We start from the raw sequence: 23,255 nt of genomic DNA on the forward strand, positions 1-23,255 counted from the left end.
ACCCTCGAGCTGTGAGGAGCTCTGAGGAAGCTGGAACTTGTACCTCCCAGGGGAGAAGCAGACTAGGTCACAGACGGTGGTCTGGACCTAGAGGAGTCGGACCCCCAGTCGCAGGGGATTGAGGCTAGGTGCCTGGGACCTGTCTTGGAGGACGGTCAGCAGCCTGGTCCTATCACCGGTCCGGGACCAAAGGCACGGCGGAGTACACAGACCCTATGTCGGGGAGAAGCTTCAGGCGACCCGGCAATTAACTTGCAGAGGACAGGGCCTTTATGGACTGTTCCCACAAACCTGAGATCGGGGGCACTAGCACAACGAGGGGGATATGGCTTTCCAAACAAGCAGCCCACTGAAATTCCAAGCGTGAGCTCCTGAGAGCAGGCTCACTTAGCCATAGTAGGTAGCGGGGCCAGAAAGCTCCAAGCTGATGGGCCACAAAGGACACTCTAAGTTTTGTGCCAGGAGGCAGGTCCCGGACCACCAGGCAATGCTGCAGGGGACGGGACCCAGACGAGCTCCCCTTAAGAGACAGTGGCAGTCAGAGACTTGGTTTACCCTGTTGTCAGAGTCTGCTTTATTACTGAGTGAGTACCTAATTAACCCCTGCAACCAGCGAGCCTGCCCTCCCCCTGCACCCCAGAGCACCATCAAGTGTCCCGGGGCCTTCCCCTACCCGTGGAGGGTAACATCATCTTGCTGCGCCACTCCATCACCCTGGGCACTCCCAACGGCAGCGGCGGTACACCACGGGTGGCATCACGAACTATACCTATCCCCTGTAAATACCCCCTTTTCCATTTGAGTGTGGCCCCTAGCCCCCAGGTTCTGAGACCCTCGAGCCATGAGTAATTACCACCCCTGGATCCGAGCGGTTTGATCTGCTGCAGGGGCGGCACACCCCACATGTAGTGAAAAAGTTTTGTTTGGAGAAACGGGAGGGCTCAGAATGGAAGGAAGAATATATGAATTTTAGAAAGCAAATTTGGGTGGATTAGATTGCAGGCATCATCTTGCATTTGCAGGGCCCCGAGGTACCTAAATAACATAAATCCCCCACAAGTGACCCCATTTTAGAAACTATACCCCTGAAGTATTTAATGAACAGGTATAGTAAGCATTTTGAATCCACAGGTACTTCACAGAATTTGATAACATTAGGCCATCAAATTGAAAATATAAATTTTTTTCACAAAAATGTTGCTTTAGCACCAAAGTTCTCACTTTTACAAGACGTAACACCAAAAAGTAGACCCACAATTTGCTACCCACTTTCTTATGAGTGTGGAGATACCCAATATTTAGTCAAAAAGTTCTGTTTGGACAAACAAAGGGTTTGGAATGAAAGGAACAATGTTCGAATTTTGGAAAGCAAATTTGTCTCTATTTGAAATAGATTGTCATATTTGCAGAGCCTGTGGGGTTCAAAAACAACAGAAAACCTCCATTAATGTAGTTTTTGTAAATTATAACCTGTTACGGTTCGGGGTTCTGTTGTGCTTTGAACTGGTCCAGTCCTGTCATTGACTCCCACATTGGGGTCGGTCAACCCTGCAGCAACATCTGGCTGTCGCTTAAGGCAACAGGTGGCTAGATTTTTGTACCATCCTGAGTGTAAGTGCTCATGCAGCCATACTGAGCATGTGCATGATGTCATTAATGACAAGGCGGCCACTGATTTGTCATCAGTGACATCAGCGATGAAATGGCAGCCACTGATTGGTCATCATGACATCGGCAATGACGTGGCAGCCGCTGTATAGCTGCAGCTGATGCCATTACCACATGCCATATGGCCTGGGCCAGGGAGGCGGCTATTCAAAGGGTAGTTCAAAATGGCCACTTCAAAAAAATACCTAAATAAAGAAATACCTAAATAAAGAAATTTATAAACAAGGAGTTAGACCTCCTGTGTATGGTGGAATCAGGAGTGATAGACAAATCAGTTATCAGCTGTTTTATATGTGGCTCTTAAGTTGCAACAAATGTATTAATTGTTTCATTATGTTTTAAGGTTTTCTTTTTAGATTTTTTTTGTGAAAACAAGAAACTTTGTGAAAAATCTTAACATGTCTGCTTCTCTTTCCACGTGGACTGATCTTTCATTCTTAATATTCTCAATTCATGGGTAAAATCTGTCTTCAGTGATTACAGACTTTCTCAATACAGACTCCTCTCATTAGAGAGGAGATGACAACTCCTAAGATTCTATGAAGTGTCGAGAAAGCAAGGAGGAGCAGCTAGAGACAGATACACATTCTGATGCAAGTTCTCTTGAAAAGACAGTTACATTTTTACATAGAACTTGATGAACACTAACTGTCATTTCCTATCTAAGTAATGGGAAAATCTGTATTCACTGAAGGCACATTTTACCATTGCATATACAGTTTGCAGAGTTTACAACATAAAAGATCAATCTAAAATAAGAATGAAGCAGATTTCTCTGATACCTTGTTTTATAAAGTTTCTTATTTTCACATTTACTATTGATTTATTTAAAAAACAAAATAAAACAACAGTTACTCTTTAAAAGGGTTTTCTAATATAATTTTATAAAAGCAAACAAAGCCAACATTCTGGTTTTCAGTCATTTCTTGATCCCTTGAATCCAAAATAGCGTGTCCGACGTTTACATGCCGTATTTAGTTACCCCTGTCCTTTCTCCCTCTTACCTCCCCCTGTAATAACAGAGACAGTGGGAGGAAGGACAGGCAGGCAGACAGAAGCAGGGATAGATTGGAAAACAAAGTCACCTATTAGATATTCCGCCATCCACAACCTTTCTCCTCCCTACATCTGTGACCTAGTCTCCAGGTACTTACCTGCACGTAACCTTTGATCCTCACAAGATCTCCTTCTCTACTCCCCTCTGATCTCCTCTCCCCACCATCGCATCCAAGATTTCTCCCATGCCTCTCCCATACTCTGGAATGCTCTGCCACAACATATCAGACTCTTGCCTACCTTGACAAGCTTTAAAAGGAACCTAAATACCCACCTCTTCCGATAAGCCTACACCCTGCCTTAACCCTCAGTCTGATATAACGCCGCACAACCAGCTCTACCCTAACGTACTGTATCCTCATATCCTCACCTATCCCTTGTAGACTGTGAGCCCTTGCGGGCAGGGTCCTCTCTCCTCCTGTACCAGACTGTACCTTGTATTGTTTATGATTATTGTACTTGTCTCTATTATGTATACCCCTTTCACATGTAAAGCACCATGGAATAAATGGCGCTATAATAATAAATAATAATAATAATAATAATACCAACCTCTCATCAAGTAACAGTGCATTTCACAAACTTTACTTGCCTATATTTCAGAAAGTAAATATCCGATCTCACAACTAAAGCTATGTATAGAATCAGCATGATAGTGCCAGTATAGCACTGGGTTTATTTTATACAGTTAGGTCCAGAAATATTTGGACAGTGACACAATTTTGGCGAGTTGGGCTCTGCATGCCACCACATTGGATTTGAAATGAAACCTCTACAACAGAATTCAAGTGCAGATTGTAACGTTTAATTTGAAGGTTTGAACAAAAATATCTGATAGAAATTGTAGGAATTGTACACATTTCTTTACACACACTCCACATTTTAGGAGGTCAAAAGTAATTGGACAAATAAACCAAACCCAAACAAAATATTTTTATTTTCAATATTTTGTTGCGAATCCTTTGGAGGCAATCACTGCCTTAAGTCTGGAACTCATGGACATCACCAAACGCTGGGTTTCCTCCTTCTTAATGCTTTGCCAGGCCTTTACAGCCGCAGCCTTCAGGTCTTGCTTGTTTGTGGGTCTTTCCGTCTTAAGTCTGGATTTGAGCAAGTCAAATGCATGCTCAATTGGGTTAAGATCTGGTGATTGACTTGGCCATTGCAGAATGTTCCACTTTTTTGCACTCATGAACTCCTGGGTAGCTTTGGCTGTATGCTTGGGGTCATTTTCCGTCTGTACTATGAAGCGCCGTCCGATCAACTTTGCGGCATTTGGCTGAATCTGGGCTGAAAGTATATCCCGGTACACTTCAGAATTCATCCGGCTACTCTTGTCTGCTGTTATGTCATCAATAAACACAAGTGACCCAGTGCCATTGAAAGCCATGCATGCCCATGCCATCACGTTGCCTCCACCATGTTTTACAGAGGATGTGGTGTGCCTTGGATCATGTGCCGTTCCCTTTCTTCTACAAACTTTTTTCTTCCCATCATTCTGGTTCAGGTTGATCTTTGTCTCATCTGTCCATAGAATACTTTTCCAGAACTGAGCTAGCTTCATGAGGTGTTTTTCAGCAAATTTAACTCTGGCCTGTCTATTTTTGGAATTGATGAATGGTTGGCATCTAGATGTGAACCCTTTGTATTTACTTTCATGGAGTCTTCTCTTTACAGTTGACTTAGAGACAGATACACCTACTTCACTGAGAGTGTTCTGGACTTCAGTTGATGTTGTGAACGGGTTCTTCTTCACCAAAGAAAGTATGTGGCGATCATCCACCACTGTTGTCATCCGTCGACACCAAGGCCTTTTTGAGTTCCCAAGCTCACCAGTCAATTCCTTTTTTCTCAGAATGTACCCGACTGTTGATTTTGCTACTCCAAGCATGTCTGCTATCTCTCTGATGGATTTTTTCTTTTTTTTCAGCCTCAGGATGTTCTTCTTCACCTCAATTGAGAGTTCCTTAGACCGCATGTTGTCTGGTCACAGCAACAGCTTCCAAATGCAAAACCACACACCTGTAATCAACCCCAGACCTTTTAACTACTTCATTGATTACAGGTTAACGAGGGAGACGCCTTCAGAGTTAATTGCAGCTCTTAGAGTCCCTTGTCCAATTACTTTTGGTCCCTTGAAAAAGAGGAGGCTATGCATTACAGAGCTATGACTCCTAAACCCTTTCTCCGATTTGGATGTGAAAACTCTCATATTGCAGCTGGAAGTGTGCACTTTCAGCCCATATTATATATATAATTGTATTTCTGAACATGTTTTTGTAAACAGCTAAAATAACAAAACTTGTGTCACTGTCCAAATATTTCTGGACCTAACTGTATATGAAAATCCTGGTGGTTGGTCCTCTTTAAGGCTTTGTGCGCACGCTGTGGATTTACTGCAATTTTGCCGGGGCTTTGCTGCAGAAAATGTGTCTAACGTTGCTGCAGTCATTCCCCAGCAAATCCTATGGGTTTTAAAAAATGCTGTGCACACACTGCTTTTTTTTATACTTGTGGATTTGCCCGCAGATTTTCCGCTGCGGAATTAATGAGCATGTCACTTCTTTCCTGCAGGTACCTGCGTTTTTTGCCATAGATAATAGTAAAAATCCGCATGGACCAACTTGCGGAAAATCCGCAAAAAAAACGCACCAAAATGCAACAAATTGCGGCCAAACCGCGTGCGTATTTCGTTGCAGTTTTAGTGCGTTTTTTACCGCAGGTGCGGGATTCTTTCAGAGGGTCCATTTTTTTCTTAAGAAATAGTCACTTTCTAGTGCGCACATGGCCTAAAACCTCTGTCAGCTTCTGTTCATGTTATCCCTGGAAGCTACATCCTTCTTATACCATCTTAAGACTCCAATCTCAGAGTTCTATTATGCCAAACTAACCATTGCCATTTTTGCCTATCATTATTAGTGATGACTAAACTTTAGATTAATTGGCCACAACTGAATTTGACACCAGATGAAGACCCAGTTTAAAAATGTCTGGACTAGATAAGTTACTATTTTCTTGTAGTTTCATCCCCATCTTCGCACAGCTCATACAGTATTATCAGCATTGCAATAAAACCGATTCACTACAGTAGATACTATGGCCAATAAATTCATCGAGCATGACTCTGGGAATGTCGGAATGCAATTGTGTCCAAAACCATAATTGTGTGAAACTGTACTTTTTTCTTAAAATAAGAAATCTTTTCTTTCAAATGCCTCATAAAATTGTAAGAAAGCTTACGGCTCACTAACTTTTTTTCAGTATCGCTTTTTTTTTTCTTAACATCACCTCTTTACTTTGGAGCTTTAAAAGCTGCAGAAAACAACACAGAGGGAGCTAAAAGTGAAAAATGATGATATCTAGCACATTTAAGGATCCTGTTACTTGCAGTCATGGTATTGTCTGGTACAAGAATCCTACTAAGCATTCATTTATTTTATTTAGTTGTGAATATGTGAGCAGTCTTGCATGAATATTTTAATGGTGTTTACTTAGGAAACACAATGCTCAACCCTTTTATGGATGGAAATACTTATTCCTTTGTAACTAGGATTTCAAAGATTTCACTTATTGAGACAATGTTGCTTTTTTTGGTTACTTTTTAGTTTCATGGTATCAGGTATAAGTAGTGTTGAGCAAGTACAGTACCTAACTATTCGTACTCACTATGCTTATAACGAGTACTGTCTAATACTCGCGTATTCATTCCGAATAGTCTGTGCAATGCAAGTCAATGTGGAAAAACTCACAATGTAACGAGTAACCTGAATTCCGCTACTCGCACGAATAGTACGGCATTCGGGTTACTCATTACTTTGCAAGTTTTTCCCCATTGACTTGCATTGCACACGCTATTCGGAAAGAATACTTGAGTATTAGACAAGATTCAAAGAAGTCGATCCAGCACTGAGACTGAGTAAGGACAACGCGTCCGAAACGCGTCCTCCTAGCATGGCATAATGGACTTTTTAATGGTTTTCAATAAAGGACTTTTATTTTTAATCAAATGCACCGTGCTGGATCGACTTCTTTGAATCTTGGATACTAAGGGAGCGGGCTGACTCCAAATGGATCCCTGCATGGTGATATGGTTGGTCTCCTAAAACAAAGAGGTGAGCTGGACACACCCTTGTATATGCTCCTGTTCAAACCTTGAGTATTAGACAGTACTCGTTATGAGCATAGCGAGTACGAATAGTTAGGTACCCGCTCAACTCTAGGTATAAGCCAAAACTTACAGTCTTATACACCCTATTGTGTATCTGAAAATTCTAAGGTTCTCACAACCCCAATTTTTAGTTGATATATTCAGGTTCTTGTTAACTTTTCCTACCACTTGAAGTCAGGAGTGGTCTACACCTTCGGCTAGTTACCCCAAATGTTCTTTTTATATACTTTCCACACACTATGAAGGAGGGTAATTCTGCGCTTGTTCACGCCAACCTTACCCATGTGGTTATGGCTAAGCCGACCTGAGCCTCTTCTTACCATTGGTATCTCACCAATTATAGTTTTGGTAGACAAGTTTTGCTTTTTTTACATTACTTTTTAATTTAAATCTTATTTTCTTTGTAGTTGTTAATCAGCGGTGTTTAAATCCTAAACCTTTTCACTTCAATCTGCTGCTTTTTAACATTGGACCACAAGTTCTGATATTTTGGTGGTTGGATAGTGGTCAAAGTAATTTGCTTTTGCCTGAATAATATATTTACTTTGCTCACATGCAGTAAAATGCAAATTAATTATTTAAAAATCATACAATGCGTTTTTTTTTATTTTATGGGGGAATTCTATCTGTCACTGTTGAAGTGTACCTATGATAAAAATTACAGACTTCTCCAATCTTTGTAGTGGGAAAACTTGCAAAATCAGCAGTGTATGAAATACTTATTTTCCCCACTGTATGAGAGGAAAACTCTATATTGCTTGAATTGTACAAAAGAAAAGACAGTAGACCCATGACTGGCTGTGATGTGTGGTTACAATTCGCAGTTAAAAGGTACATTAGAAGAACTAATGGCATGGAAGTAAATGTGTAAACACAATCCTGTCTGCCAAGATGGAATTGCATCTAGAACTGATATTGCCTTTTGCACGATAATGGGATTTGTTATAGCTGAATTGCACACTCCTCTTCTGGTAACAAAGCCAAGGCTAAACATGGTCTCCTAAATGTGCATCTAGTCAAAATCTAATTTTATGAAAAGCTGACAGTTAGAGATGAGCTAGTTGATTTGATGCAAATTGAGTTTGGGTCAATTTTTTTATGAATTCGGTAAATCCAATTTGCCATTCACTTTGCACAAACAGTTTACCATGGCCATCACTATTTTACATATTGCAGAAGATAAGGCTCACATGACCTCAGTAATGGCAGTGTGTAATATGTTGGGTGGGGGGTTCCGAATAATTCTTAGTAGCTTCCATATCCAGGATTTATCTGGCCCATAGTGTAACAAGTGAATCCCTTGATTGGCCACTGTTTAGGAGTGTGCCCTTGTCACTCCTAAACAGTGGCCCAGGACTGGATGACACTAAGTTGACCCTCAAACTGGGGACCCTATGCTGTCCCTCAGCTCAGAGGTGTACTAGATTGCAGCAAGGTCTGAGTCGCCAGCGTGACCCTATCTCCTGTCCAAGCCCCAATGTAACTCCCTTCCACCAAAGGGGTAAGCCGGGACCGTAAACACAAACTCCACAACTACACATGGACAAAGGAAAACAATAACTCGTACACATGGCAATTCCACACAAAGAAGCAACTAAACATGCACATGAGAAAACAATAAAAAAGGGGGGAAGTAAACAGACAACTGGGAAACTTCCACACCATACAGTAAGCAAACCACAAACTGCTACAGTCAGCACCAATGCTGCAGTTAGCACAGCAATTAGCAGAGCCTACAGCTTCTTTCACCTCCAGGCCAAGGTTTCAACTGAATGAGAATAACTGGCACCCTCTGCTGGGAGCAGAGGGTACATAGAGGGACTGGGAGTGATTCCAAACCGGAAACACCTGGGGAGGTGATGACATGCTTGCTGGAAAGAAATGCAGACATTAATCGTCTTCTAGCAAGAGGAAAAGGAACACATTTACTGTGCAGAGTCCCAAAGCAAAGAGACTCTTGCCCAGTACATGTCACTAGTTTCCACAACAGAGAGACGACTGTGACAGCCCCTCATGTCCTATAAGAACAGTAATTGGCTCAATTCACTTGATTCACTATATATAGATGAAGCCAGCATCTCATCATTCATCTAACAACCTAATAATTTTACAGAAGCAAAAATAAGGCTGTGAGTGAGGGCCATATAATATTTGCATCTAGCTTAGAAATGGGCTCCCAGAGTCAATGTTACGGGTGGGCCTTTGATCAGAGCATATGGTATAGCATAGCCAATCCAGAACTATCATAGTCTGTATTAAAGTAGCAGAAGGGAATGTGGCAACTATTTTGTAATGAATCTGGGAAATGAGAGGACGTCGGAGCGCATAGCTTAGACATAGAGAAAAAAGAAACATAAAACACTGAAGTAGCTATAGATAGCGTGTGACAGAATAAAGGGGGCTTTACACGGAACAACATCGCTAACGAGATGTCGTTGGGGTTACGGAATTCGTGACGCACATCCGGCCTTGTTTGCGACGTTGTTGCGTGTGAAATGCACGAACGACCGTTAATAATCAAAATTACTCACCTAATCGTTGATCGTTCTAATCCCGATTATCGTTGCTGTTGCAGGACGCAGGTCGTTCGTCGTTCTTGCGGCAGCACACATCGCTATGTGTGACACCACAGGAACGAGGAACATCACCGTACCTGCGGCCGCCCGCAATGAGGAAGGAAGGAGGTGGGTGGGTTGTTCGGCCCGCTCATCTCCGCCCCTCCGCTTCTATTGGGCGGCTGCTTAGTGACGCCGCTGTGACGCCAAACGAACCGCCCCCTTAGAAAGGAGGCTGTTCGCTGGCCACAGCGACGTCGCTAGGCAGGTAAATACATGTGATGGGTCTGAGCAGTGTTGTGCGCCACGGGCAGCGATTTGCTGTGTGTAAAGTGGCCTTTAGAGTGGAGAAGATTAGTGTGTGAGGAACAGGCTGTTGGTTACTACCAGCTACCATCTGTTTTTTTGGTGAGGTCACTTGACAATACTATGGCTGTGTTTGCAATAAAGGGGTTGGATAAAGGTTAGGAGACTTCAGAGTGAGTTTTCTTTGGAAAAAATTTAATTAGCTACAAATTCCAATTGAAAAAGATTGTACTCGAAACCTCAACATTTCGCATCTTCACTTTTTAGAGATGAGCTCTTCAAAGAACATTGCATCGTTATGCAAAGTTCCACCATGCTGGATGGCTTCAGCCTTATATTAAAGTGTGGGGAGAGCTTGACCACAGGTATGTGTCTATAGAAGTGCTATAATTGACGTCAACAAGAAAGTGGGCGGAATAGTGGCGGAAGTAAGTGTGAAGCCCCACAGGTGTAGTGTCGGTGCATTACCTTCAGGGACTCCACGTAGCTGGATCTTGTCACAGGTAGGAGATCTTCTTCTTGTCGTGACGCCACTCTCAGTATTGCGGCCAGTAGGGACCGCCACTGCAGGTTGAGGGTCGCCTGGGGCTGATGGTGTGTGCAGTTAGTTGGAATAGCCTCCTGAGAGTGAGGCAAGCCCCAGGGCCCGGTGTAGGTGCGTAGTACCACAAGGCGCAGAATGACTCAACACAGGCAGGATGTCTTTCAGGGTTTTTACTCACAATTGATGGCAGGGTGAGTGACCCGGGCGTAGCTGGGATGAACCAAGTGGGAACCAGATGTCCTTCAGGCTGACTTGTGAGGGTGACTACTAACTCGCCTTCCTTAGCCCTTGGTGGTTTGGGGTAACCCCGACTTTGAGTCCCTATGGGGGTCACCCAGGGAAGATGCTGAAGCCTCTCTCCCCTTCGTTTGCCGTGTGCTTGTCGCCTGGGCCAGGCCACTCCAGCTGCTTGCCTCCTGTGACCTATGGGCCCTAACTGTGGCTACGTGGCTGCGGCTTTTGTGGTGTTGTGGCGTGGGCTTTGAGAGCCCCACACCGGCAGGTTTAGCAAAAGAAAGCTGGATCTATCTCCGCTTCGGGATCTGCCGCCCGTTTGGGCCTGGTACTCTCTAGCAGTCTCCTTACTTCCCACTCCGTGCCCTTTCTTTAGCTGAAGATGGATTTCGGGTAGCACTCCTAGTTGACCGTTCTCCCCCGTCAGTAGCCACTGCGCGGGCGCTGTTAGACAGCAACAGCCCCACAGGTCTGCTCCTCACTGAGCCCTATGGAGTTCTGCCCTAACTGACTCACTGCCCCTCCTCTCCTGTTCTTGCCTACGCCACCTAGCAACCAGATTCTCTTACCACACCCCTTGAGAGGAGATGGAGGCTTTTGGCCCCCTCCACTATTCCAGTGAAGGTCAAGGCTTTTCCCCCTCCTGGGATCCCCAGGGGTCCTCTCATGGGTACATGTGTGAGAGCTGATTACTATGCGCCTGTGTACCACACCCCGGTCAGCCTTCTGGATTACCTGTGTTGTACTGTTCCCAGCATGGGTGCAGTACTCAGTGGTGCCTGACCAGGTCAGGGGCGCCACATTCCCCCTTAGTTATCACCAGCACGTCCTCGGGCTGCAAGACAACATTTTAAAATGCATAAAACATTAAAACATGTAAAACATTTTTAAAAGCACCAGGTACCATACATCACCACCCTCCACCCACAAGTCCGTTAACCCACCCAAAACCCTTTCACGTTGGCCGCGGCTTCAGCCACTTCTGGCAGGATGTAGAGGCGGCTTTCATGGGCTGGTGGTTTCAGGGTATACCTGGCCTGGTGGATCCGCGCCTTCAGCCTCTTCTGGCAGGATGCAGAGGCGGCCTCCACAGTTGGTGCTGACCAGGTACCCTCTTTGTGGTGGAGAGCCAGGCCCCATAAACAGGCATGCTCTCTGGTCGCAGGTGAGCCAAGGCCCTATATACGGACGGGCTCCTCCTGGTTGCAGACGAGCCAAGCCCCTAAACAGGCTGACTCTGGTGGTGGTGGTGCCCTCTGGTGTAACTATTTACACTGCGAGAGTTTGTGGCTATAGCCAGTTCATAGCCTTAAGGTTTATTTCTCACATCAGTTTATGTGGGCACATACTTGAACTTTTAAAACGTTGCAAAACAAACTTTCCAACTGGTCAAAACTTGCTGTACTTTACTTGAACTTATGCAGACTCCTCTTCACCAGGGCTTGGGCCTGTAGGGCTGCGGCACCTGTTGGTTTCTTGACCTTTTTCCTCATCTGTAGTGGTCTCATCATTAGGTCTTTGGTCTTTTCTTTCTTTATTACTGTCTTTCCTTTCTTCTTTGGGACATGGTACTACATCTAGCGCGTACCAGCCTCTTTCGCCTCGATGCAGGGTAAACTGTACGGAGTCTCCCATTTTTAAGTTTCTGCCAGGGTGTCCTCTGGGCAGATGAGCTCTCACATCTCTTCTATTGACGAAGATACCTTCTTTGATACCAGGTGCAACAATGAATCCGTATCCTGACTTCAGGCTAAAGTCTTCCACAATTCCTCTACAAAGGGGTCCTCTGACCTGGGCTTCGGACCTTCTCAGGAACCGTTTTTCTTGTAGGTCTCTGGCCGTGACTTCTCTCTGCTCTGGGGATGGCGGTGCAGGGAAAGACTGGGTTCTACTGCGGCGCTGTATCTTGCGGGTTGGATTCTGCGAGGTGCAGCTTACAAGCTCCCAGGTGAGGCTTTGGGGCAGATCTTCCTCAGCAGACGGTGTCAGGTCTTCCTCGTCCCAGCGGGAATACGGCAGCATCTCTGGCTCGGGGCATGGATCCGCTGCTGATGGCTCCTGAGTCAGCTCCTCAGTTTCCTGGCCTCCCCTCCCCCTTAGTTCTTCTTGGCACTCCTTTGGTGGCAGTGCTGGGGATGGGCTTTCTTCAGCAGGCCCAGGCGGGGGACTCTTTGGCGTGGTTGCTGCAGGGGTTGCTGGAATCCTCTTGGGGGTATGCGGAGGGAGCATGTACCGGTCCACCAACCATTGTGGAAACTTGGCCTCCATGTCAGCCTTTAGCTGCCAGTATGCGGGGTCCTCCCCCAGCGTGGGCTTTCCAGCAGGGACCTCTTTGGACTGGGGAGCGGTGTCTGCTCTGGCCTTGCAGGCCGGGGAAAATGGTGATGCAATCTCTTGGCGGGCCGCGCCTGGCATGGTGGCGGCCTGGTCTTGGCGGGCCGCGCCCTGTATGGCGGCGGCCTGGTCTTCGCGGGCCGCGCCCTGTATGGCGGCGGTCTGGTCTTGGCGGGCCGCGCCCTGTATGGCGGCGGCCTGGATCGGCGTCGCAGCTGCGATGGGATCTGTGCAGGCTGGGCTGGGCGTCGCTGCAGGGACCGGGTCTTGGTGGGCCGAGCAGGGCATCGCTGCGGCGGCCGGGGCTTGGCGGGCCGAGCAGGGCATCGCTGCGGCGGCCGGGGCTTGGCGGGCCGAGCAGGGCATCGCTGCGGCGGCCGGGTCTTGGCGGGCCGAGCAGGGCATCGCTGCGGCGGCCGGGTCTTGGCGGGCCGAGCAGGGCATCGCTGCGGCGGCCGGGTCTTGGCGGGCCGAGCAGGGCATCGCTGCGGCGGCCGGGGCTTGGCGGGCCGAGCAGGGCATCGCTGCGGCGGCCTGGGCTTGGCGGGCCGCACCTGGCGTGGCTGCGGCCTGGCTCAGCGTCGCCGCGCCGGGCGCCTCTTCAGGGACCGCGGGCGTGGCAGCAGGGGTCGGGGCATCCGGGCCGGCAGGGGTAATACTGGACTCACCCATCGGTGGCAGCATCGGGGTCTGAGTCGTCGCCGTCCGGTCTGGCACTCGTCGTGCGGTTCCCCTCTCATAGGCCTGAACCGCGGCAGCCATCTCCAGAAGTTCCATGCGTTCTTCCCTGATCTGCTCCACGACCCGGGTCTCCAGTCGGTCGCAGAACTGGGCCAGCTCCCGATACCACCAGGCAGCGGAGCCCGGTTCTGGGTTTCTGCGGTCAGACGCCATTTCTTCTGCGCCCTCTTCTGCACGATTTCCCAGCAGTGGACTCGCCGTTGCCTCTAGTAGCAAGCTGTCCAGTTTCCGCTCTGCCTCTTTCAGCAGCTCCTCTCCCAGCAGCAGGCTTCTGGCTCCCTTTCTGTCCCGACGTCTCCGAACGCTTCCGCTCTCTTCACAAGCGAGGTCAGAACTCTGCAGGGGATCTCTGGGTAGCCACACCTCTTCGTGGGCGGTAACTTCTTCCAGCGCGGGCTGCTGTTGTTTTTCAGCGCGCTTTCCATGGTGGCAATATGGCGGCGCTTCCAATTTTTCAAGCGGACCGCCCAGGCACATGGTCACCTGTCTGAACAGGCCTAGTCCTTATCCTGTTCGTGACGCCAGATGTGAAGCCCCACAGGTGTTGTGTCGGTGCATTACCTTCAGGGACTCCACGTAGCTGGATCTTGTCACAGGTAGGAGATCTTCTTCTTGTCGTGACGCCACTCTCAGTATTGCGGCCAGTAGGGACCGCCACTGCAGGTTGAGGGTTGCCTGGGGCTGATGGTGTGTGCAGTTAGTTGGAATAGCCTCCTGAGAGTGAGGCAAGCCCCAGGGCCCGGTGTAGGTGCGTAGTACCACAAGGCGCAGAATGACTCAACACAGGCAGGATGTCTTTCAGGGTTTTTACTCACAATTGATGGCAGGGTGAGTGACCCGGGCGTAGCTGGGATGAACCAAGTGGGAACCAGATGTCCTTCAGGCTGACTTGTGAGGGTGACTACTAACTCGCCTTCCTTAGCCCTTGGTGGTTTGGGGTAACCCCGACTTTGAGTCCCTATGGGGGTCACCCAGGGAAGATGCTGAAGCCTCTCTCCCCTTCGTTTGCCGTGTGCTTGTCGCCTGGGCCAGGCCACTCCAGCTGCTTGCCTCCTGTGACCTATGGGCCCTAACTGTGGCTACGTGGCTGCGGCTTTTGTGGTGTTGTGGCGTGGGCTTTGAGAGCCCCACACCGGCAGGTTTAGCAAAAGAAAGCTGGATCTATCTCCGCTTCGGGATCTGCCGCCCGTTTGGGCCTGGTACTCTCTAGCAGTCTCCTTACTTCCCACTCCGTGCCCTTTCTTTAGCTGAAGATGGATTTCGGGTAGCACTCCTAGTTGACCGTTCTCCCCCGTCAGTAGCCACTGCGCGGGCGCTGTTAGACAGCAACAGCCCCACAGGTCTGCTCCTCACTGAGCCCTATGGAGTTCTGCCCTAACTGACTCACTGCCCCTCCTCTCCTGTTCTTGCCTACGCCACCTAGCAACCAGATTCTCTTACCACACCCCTTGAGAGGAGATGGAGGCTTTTGGCCCCCTCCACTATTCCAGTGAAGGTCAAGGCTTTTCCCCCTCCTGGGATCCCCAGGGGTCCTCTCATGGGTACATGTGTGAGAGCTGATTACTATGCGCCTGTGTACCACACCCCGGTCAGCCTTCTGGATTACCTGTGTTGTACTGTTCCCAGCATGGGTGCAGTACTCAGTGGTGCCTGACCAGGTCAGGGGCGCCACATAAGCGCAAGAGGAAATGTGTTACGCACCACCTGAAAGGGGCCGAATCGTTTCATATGCTATAGGCCTCCTCCTCCACTATGTTTGCTGCTTAACGGAACGGAACAGAAACTTCCTCTCACTTTTGTTAAAAATACTGAAAGAAGAGAATATTTTTTGTCCTCTGCACATCCAGCTTTAGAGATCTAGTACTGCCAACATGTTTTCTATCAAAACTTAAAATCTCAGGGGAATGCGAGGGATCTTGGGAGGTAAAATCTACAAATCTATTGGGACATAAAGAAAATTATCCTTCTAATTTTCTTTCCTATTTTCAATTCTTTCATAGAATAGAAATACAGCAAATTCTTCAACATCTGTTTTATTCACTTCTTCGTTCTATCCTGTTTGCTAATTAGCTTAGTTTTTATAAATCCCCAGCACATGGACACAGCAAATCATCAAATAAAGAATTAGTAAGTACTAAGTATCATTTACTTTAAAGGGCAAATTGCTAGAAAAAAGTTTTTATATTAAATTTATTTTATGTATTTTTTTATTTTACTTTTGGTCATTTGTTTTTTAAATCTCCATATCATAATGTACAATAAAAAATAAGACATCTTGAAATTTTCACGCAGGCTACTAAGCCAAATCCTAGAGTTATAATTCCTGTTCTGTACTGAGGACTTTTCATTATTCTCATTATCATTATAGGCAGGATGGTGTCAGGTACACCAGAAAACATGGATGATTTGCATTCATATCCATGTCCCATCCATGTGTCTGTATTTTATTTTGTGGCCTCCATATTTATATATATGAACATTTTAAAATGTACATGATAAGATACAGTCTCCTATGTTAAGAATGGGAATTTATGTGTAAAAATCATATGATATATTGATGATCTGTATGGAATATGATTTTTTTGGGCACCCATAGACTTGAATGGGGGAGTCTCAGTCTATATATAAAAAAGAATAGTAGAGAGGGGTGATAATGCCGCGCCAAAAGATCACTTGCAATATCAGATTAACGTATCTTTATTATTGGCATAGGTCTACGCGTTTCAGGAGCACTGCTCCCTTCCTCAGGACCGACAAGCATCAAAGAAACATCAAATCACTTTGATTTGATGTTTCTTTGATGCTTGTCGGTCCTGAGGAAGGGAGCAGTGCTCCTGAAACGCGTAGACCTATGCCAATAATAAAGATACGTTAATCTGATATTGCAAGTGATCTTTTGGCGTGGCATTATCACCCCTCTCTACTATTCTCTGTTATCTGCCATCGGGTGGCTGCAGCCTGGATCAGAGTATTATACGCGAGTAAAGGAGTTGTGACTTGCACAACCACATCTGGTGAGCTTTTACTCCCCCCCCCCTCACCCCATGTTATTGGGGTAATACCCTATCTGCGCTTTTATTTCCACAGCTCTATTTATATATATATAAAAAAGAATAGTTCATGTTGCACTATTCATCAGACAGCACACAACTGTATATTACACTGAGTTGTTTGTTTATCTTAGAAAATAGACATCTCAGAGGCGATTGCATTTACATGTATAAATATGGTATACAAATAATTGAGTGAGAAACCTCTGACTCCAGTATGCCACCTTATGAAAATTGATGGTCTTGATGAATAGAAGCCAATTAAGCTTTATTAAATCCATGCCCTACTCTGTACACATGCTCATGCTGCTAGCAGCTCTCCAGCAGTGCTTGTCAGCTGCTCTGTATCCACACCCCTTTGTGCTTAAGTAGCAGGGTTTCCCAGCAGACTTTGCTGATTATACAAAACCATTTGTAGTCTGGCCGCCTTGGTGGAAGGAGCTGCTGTGGATTCGTCCTGAAGTCATATCTTCTTCATTTTGGTTGTTATTCCTTTGTTTGTCTCAGCTACCCTTTTGTTATATTAGTGCAGCGGTGGGCCTAGTGAGTCTCACCTTCCCACTCCCTTGCCAGGACTATTGAAGAGTCTTGTCAGGGCTTCAGGTTGCTGCTCTGAGACAGGTGCAGGGCCTGTATAGGGTCTGGCTAGAAGTGAAGGGTACAGCGGCAGGTACAGGCAGGAGGTGTCCCATCTACCCTCTCACTAGCACCAGGGCATATCATTGTTATTGTGTTCCTGGTGTTCCCCTTGTTTGTGGTGTTGTTGTGGGGTGTTTTTTGTGTGTTCAGACATCTGTTGGTCTGAATGCGTCCGCTACGTGTAACAGCATGACATCACGAGGCAGAAGTTTATAGCTCCTACCTTAACACTCGTACAGAGGGGGGTATGGATTTACCAGTCATATGCTCCATTCACCACTTTGGGCACCCCTACCTCCTGAGATAAGCACTTCTCAGCACTTTTTTGTGCAGTTCAGAAAGCATGAGCAAACAGCTTCTGCCTGACCACATAAACAGCTCCTGCACATGAACATCTCCTGTCTGAGCATATGAACATCTGCTGCCTGAGCACTTGAACAGCTCCTGCCTGAGCACATGAACAGCTCCTGTCTGAGCGCATGAACAGTTCCTGGCTGAGTGCATCCACAGCTCCTGTCTGAGCACATTCACAGCTCCTGACTGAGCACATGCACAGCTCCTGCCTGAGCACATGGACATCTCCTGTCTGAGCACATGCACAGCTTCTGCCTGAGCGCAAGCACAGCTCCTGCCTGAGCGGAAGCACAGCTCCTGCCTGAGCATATGAACAGCTCCTGTCTGAGCGCATTCACAACTCGTGTGTGAGCGCATTTACAACTCCTGTCTTAGCACATGCACAGCTCCTGACTGAGCGCATGAACAGCTCTTGTCTGTGCGCATTCATAGCTCCTATCTGAATGCATTCACAGCTCCTGTCTGAGCGCATGCACAGCACCTGCCTGAGCGCATGAACAGCTCTTGCCTGAGCACATGAAGAGCTCCTGTCTGAGCACATTCACAGCTCCTGACAGAGCACATCTACAGCTCCTGTCTGAGCACATGCGCAGCTCATGCCTGAGCGCATGCACAGCTCCTTCCTGAGCGCATGAAGAGCTCCTGTCTGAGCACATGAACAGCTCCTGCCTGAGTGCATTCACAGCTCCTGTCTGAGCCAATGCACAGATCCTGTCTGAGCGCATGAACAGCTCCTGTCTGAGTGCATGAACAGCTCCCAACTCCTGTATGAGCACATGCACAGCTCCTGCCTGAGCGCATGTACAGCACTTGCCTGAGCGCATGTACAGCTCCTGCCTGAGCACATGAAGAGCTCCTGTCTGAGCACATGAACAGCTCCTGCCTGAGCGCATTCACAGCTTCTGTCTGAGCCCATGCACAGCTCCTGTCTGAGCGCATGCACAGCTCCTGCCTGAGCATATGAACTAATCCTGTCTGAGCGCATTCACAGCTCGTGTCTGAGCACATGAAGAGCTCCTGTCTGAGCACATTCACAGCTCCTGACAGAGCACATCTACAGCTCCTGTCTGAGCACATGCGCAATTCCTGCCTGAGCGCATGCACAGCTCCTTCCTGAGCGCATGAAGAGCTCCTGTCTGAGCACATGAACAGCTCCTGCCTGAGTGCATTCACAGCTCCTGTCTGAGCCAATGCACAGATCCTGTCTGAGCGCATGAACAGCTCCTGTCTGAGTGCATGAACAGCTCCCAACTCCTGTATGAGCACATGCACAGCTCCTGCCTGAGCGCATGTACAGCTCTTGCCTGAGCGCATGTACAGCTCCTGCCTGAGCACATGAAGAGCTCCTGTCTGAGCACATGAACAGCTCCTGCCTGAGCGCATTCACAGCTTCTGTCTGAGCCCATGCACAGCTCCTGTCTGAGCGCATGCACAGCTCCTGCCTGAGCATATGAACTAATCCTGTCTGAGCGCATTCACAGCTCGTGTCTGAGCGCATTTAGAGCTCCTGTCTGAGCACATGTACAGCACCTGCCTGAGCACATGTACAGCACCTGCCTGGCGCATGAACAGCTCCTGCCTGAGCATTTGAACAGCTCCTGCCTGAGCATATGAACTGTTCCTGACAAAGTACAACTTCGAGCTCCTGTCTGAGCATATGAACAGCTTCCAGCTCTTGTCTGAGCACATGCACATCACTTGCCTGAGCACATGAACAGCTCCTGTCTGAGCACATGAACAGCTCCTGTCTGAGCACATGAACAGCACCTGCTTGAGCGCATGAACAGCTCCAATCTGAGTGCATGAACAGCTCCCAGCTCCTGTCTGAGCATATGAACAGCTCCCAGCTCCTGTCTGAACACATGCACAGCTCCTAACTGAGCACATGAACAGCTCCTGCCTGAGTGCATACGCAGCTCCTGCCTGAGTGCATGCGCAGCTCCTGCCTGAGTGCATGAACAGCTCCTGCCTGAGTGCATGAACAGCTCCTGCCTGAGTGCATGAACAGCTCCTGCCTGAGCGCATGGACAGCTCCTGCCTGAGTGCATGAACAGCTCCTGCCTGAGTGCATGAACAGCTCCTGCCTGAGTGCATGAACAGCTCCTGCCTGAGCGCATGAACAGCTCCTTCCTGAGCGCATGAACAGCTCCTTCCTGAGCGCATGAACAGCTCCTGCCTGAGCGCATGGACAGCTCCTGCCTGAGCACAGGAACATCTGTCTGAGTACTTGCACAGCTCCTGTCTGAGCACAAGTCAAGAACAGCTCCTGCTTGAGTGCATGAACAGCTTCTGTCTGAGGACATGAACAGCTTCTGTCTTTAAGTACATGCACAGAGAAAGGTATGGATTTAATAGAATTTTATAGATATTCTATTGAATCTTTACCCTGTGCACATGCATTGCTGGGAACTGTGTGCTCCTGCTGTGTATTTTTCAGTGGTCTTTTGAGCAATCAGTGGGGTCTTCAGCCCCAGGACCTCAACAATGTGCAAGTAATTAAAGTGCGAAAAAATATTTAAAAAATATAAAAAGTTTAGTTACTCGTTAACATGTACAGAGCAGTGAAATTAAAAAGCATATCCTTCAGATCCAAAGATTATGAATGCTTATATAATTGTATAGTTTTACATTTACAAAATGTATGATTCATGAAGTCAAATTTTACACTTTGAAAGTGTGAATCTTACTCCTTGCACATGTGAGATATAACTAGAATCATTAATGATGAATGGAAGAATAGTGCTAATATTAAATACACTGCAATAGCTTTGTGTAAATTACACAAAATACTACATCCTACATACATTATACCACAATGAACAACATGATGTAATGTGAGATAAAAGATTACTGCAATGAGCAAATAACACTGTGTACTTCAGCCATCTGGAAACTGTATATATAGGGTTATCTGCCCCGAAATATAAACTAATATGGGGACAAGTATAAACATAACGTTATAAAAAATAAGCCAAAATGTTAAAGTATAAAAATTGGAGCATTCCTTTTTATCTTTTAATTATTTCCAAATATTTTCCCAACAATAGTTTTGACCTGTCCTATAGAGGTCGTAAAGTATGAAATTTAGGCTAGGCATGAAAACTATTGCTATTTGATCCTTCAGTGTTCAGTATTTAGAATAAAACTTCATGTGGGTAAAGACAAAAAACTGTAAATATTGTAATACATGAAATAAATTGAATTGTAAAGTGCTGCGGAATATGTTGGCGCTATAGAAATAAAGATTATTATTATTATTAAATAAATAAATAAGAAGTAATGATAATATTATTTATTATTATGATTATTATTATTATTAATTAAATATAATTATTATTATATTGTAATCATAATACTATTAATAATACTTGAATATTATAATAATAAAAAATATTATTATTATCATTATTATATTTTGAATAATAATATTACTACTAATAATAACAATAATATGTTTTAATAATAATAATAATAATAATAATAATAATAATAAATATTATCATTATTATATTTTAAATAACAATATTATTAAAAATAATAATTTAAATAATAATAAAAAATATTATTATCATTATTATATTTTAAATAATAATATTACTAATAATATTTTGCATAATAGTAATAATAATTATAATAATTATAATAGTAATAATAATAAAATCAATAAATATAATAATAATAATAATAATGTAATCAGTGTAGTATTACATGTACATGATACTCTGTGCAGGAAGCTCAATCACACTAAGAAAGAAGAGAATATTTACTACTCTAACTTTTCAACATATGGAATGGTCTAATTCTGATCAGTTATCTATAACAGTGTTTTTCAATGTTTCCAAACTAAGTGACCCCTGAATTAAAATTACATCAATGTACCCTCAATTCTGTGATCATAGACTATTCTGTACATTAATAGCACAAGAGATCAGGATAAATACCCCCTAGACACATGTTGTCTACCCCCACATAGGTTGATAATCGGTGATGTGTACCTATGTTTGTGGCAAGTATAAAGTTATGGTAGTAAATGACATTAGTATATTTTACTATTACTACTATTTACATTATGTACTGTATATACTACATTGTTTAGCTAATATTTGGTTCTATAGGTCTCGACTAGTGCACAAACTCTTCTACAGTCCTGTAACGTTCACTTATTATTACCAGGTTAGAGAATACAATTGCACATAATCAATCATCTTTATAATACGTAAAACTATAAATTGTAGCAAACCCCCCCCCAAAAAAAAAACTTTATCCAAGAGTAAGCATTACCTGGAGACTTCCATACAGACTCAAGTTACACATCACAGTTACCTAGTCGTAAAACATTACAGATGAGGTTATACTTACAGTTCTAAGCCAGGTTGTCTGTGCACTTCAGGCTGAGCTGGACATGAAAGGCTCTCCTTACTGCAGTCACAAAGCTTGCAGGCATCAGTCAATGAGCAGACTGGGTTCAGGTAAGTCAAATACAGCATGAGGTAATAGAAATTCCGGGTCTCCATGGTGAGATTGTCCTTATTTTAATTCCATCTTGTTTTTTGTCATGTCCATAACTTTTTTTGTTTGAAGTGAATTACAGCTGGGAGATGGAACACTTTGTATTCCATGCAGGCAACGTGTTCCTATTTTTAGTCTGCCTTTACAGTGACTAACCGTGAGTCGTTGTCAGGGCTCCTCCTGTCTTTAACTTGGAAAAATTCTAATTTCACTCCCAAATCAAAAAAACTTTGATATAAATAATTCACCCACTTTCAACAAGAGCTACCCCTTCTAATTTAAAGTGAGGGCACATGAACACACATTTACCATTATTATGATAATGATTTTTTATAACGGTTTATTCTTTACTTAGGTTTGATGGTTAACAGAGAAGATGATTTCCAAGAAGAGAAAAGACAACCGATTGTCTTCTCATCATGCCTGTGAGATCGGGGGATTTTATTGGTGTAACTCTCGGTTATTTTAGCTAGATTATACAAAGTCTATAGGATGTTTGTATCCATGGTTGTTAAAGAAAAGATATTCTATAAATATTCTGATACAAACTATTGTCAGATTCTGCCTTCAATGCTCTTATTTGTTTAGGACTCACAAGTATAAAACTCATCAGTTCTATAAAGTTGAACATAAAGATGGAATTAAAACTGTTATTAACAGGTTCACGTGTGAAAAACTCCTTCCCTTTGAAGACCATGCCCATTTACACACCCCTTCTTCATCTATAAACTAAAAGGAACAATAATAAAAATTAAAGGCATACTACCCTTTTTGCAAAGGTAGTAGATGTTACGTGTAGTCCACTGTAATTACTACAGATAATACAAAGTGATAAGAGATAATGTAGCAGATGCTACATACAGTCCTATGTAATAAAATAGATATCACACAGTGATAAGTACGGATAATGTAGTTAATTTTACCTACAGTAATGGAACACCACAGCCAACATCTGAGCATAAATATAGAACCAGAACCTTCATCAGTACATGAATGAAACATAAAAAATACATTGTTACCTGAATATAGTATCAAACCATCGTCAATAAAGAAATGGAGCATTATAAACATCATTAGTTCTTAAATACTGCACAATA

General features: G+C 45.0%; 1 protein-coding gene across 1 annotated transcript in view; it reads right to left on the minus strand.

The window, feature by feature from the left end:
* LHCGR (luteinizing hormone/choriogonadotropin receptor) overlaps window positions 1-22,285 on the minus strand; it is a 189,173-nt gene extending 166,888 nt beyond the window's left edge. Inside the window, exon 1 of the mRNA XM_075338040.1 lies at window positions 22,009-22,285. Within this exon, the coding sequence (XP_075194155.1) occupies window positions 22,009-22,163 (155 nt within the window). The 5' untranslated portion in view covers window positions 22,164-22,285. The remainder of the gene's footprint in view (window positions 1-22,008) is intronic.
* Window positions 22,286-23,255: the final 970 nt, after the last annotated feature.

The sequence above is a fragment of the Anomaloglossus baeobatrachus genome, chromosome 3, assembly GCF_048569485.1.
Source record: "Anomaloglossus baeobatrachus isolate aAnoBae1 chromosome 3, aAnoBae1.hap1, whole genome shotgun sequence".
Taxonomy (NCBI): Eukaryota; Metazoa; Chordata; class Amphibia; order Anura; family Aromobatidae; genus Anomaloglossus; species Anomaloglossus baeobatrachus.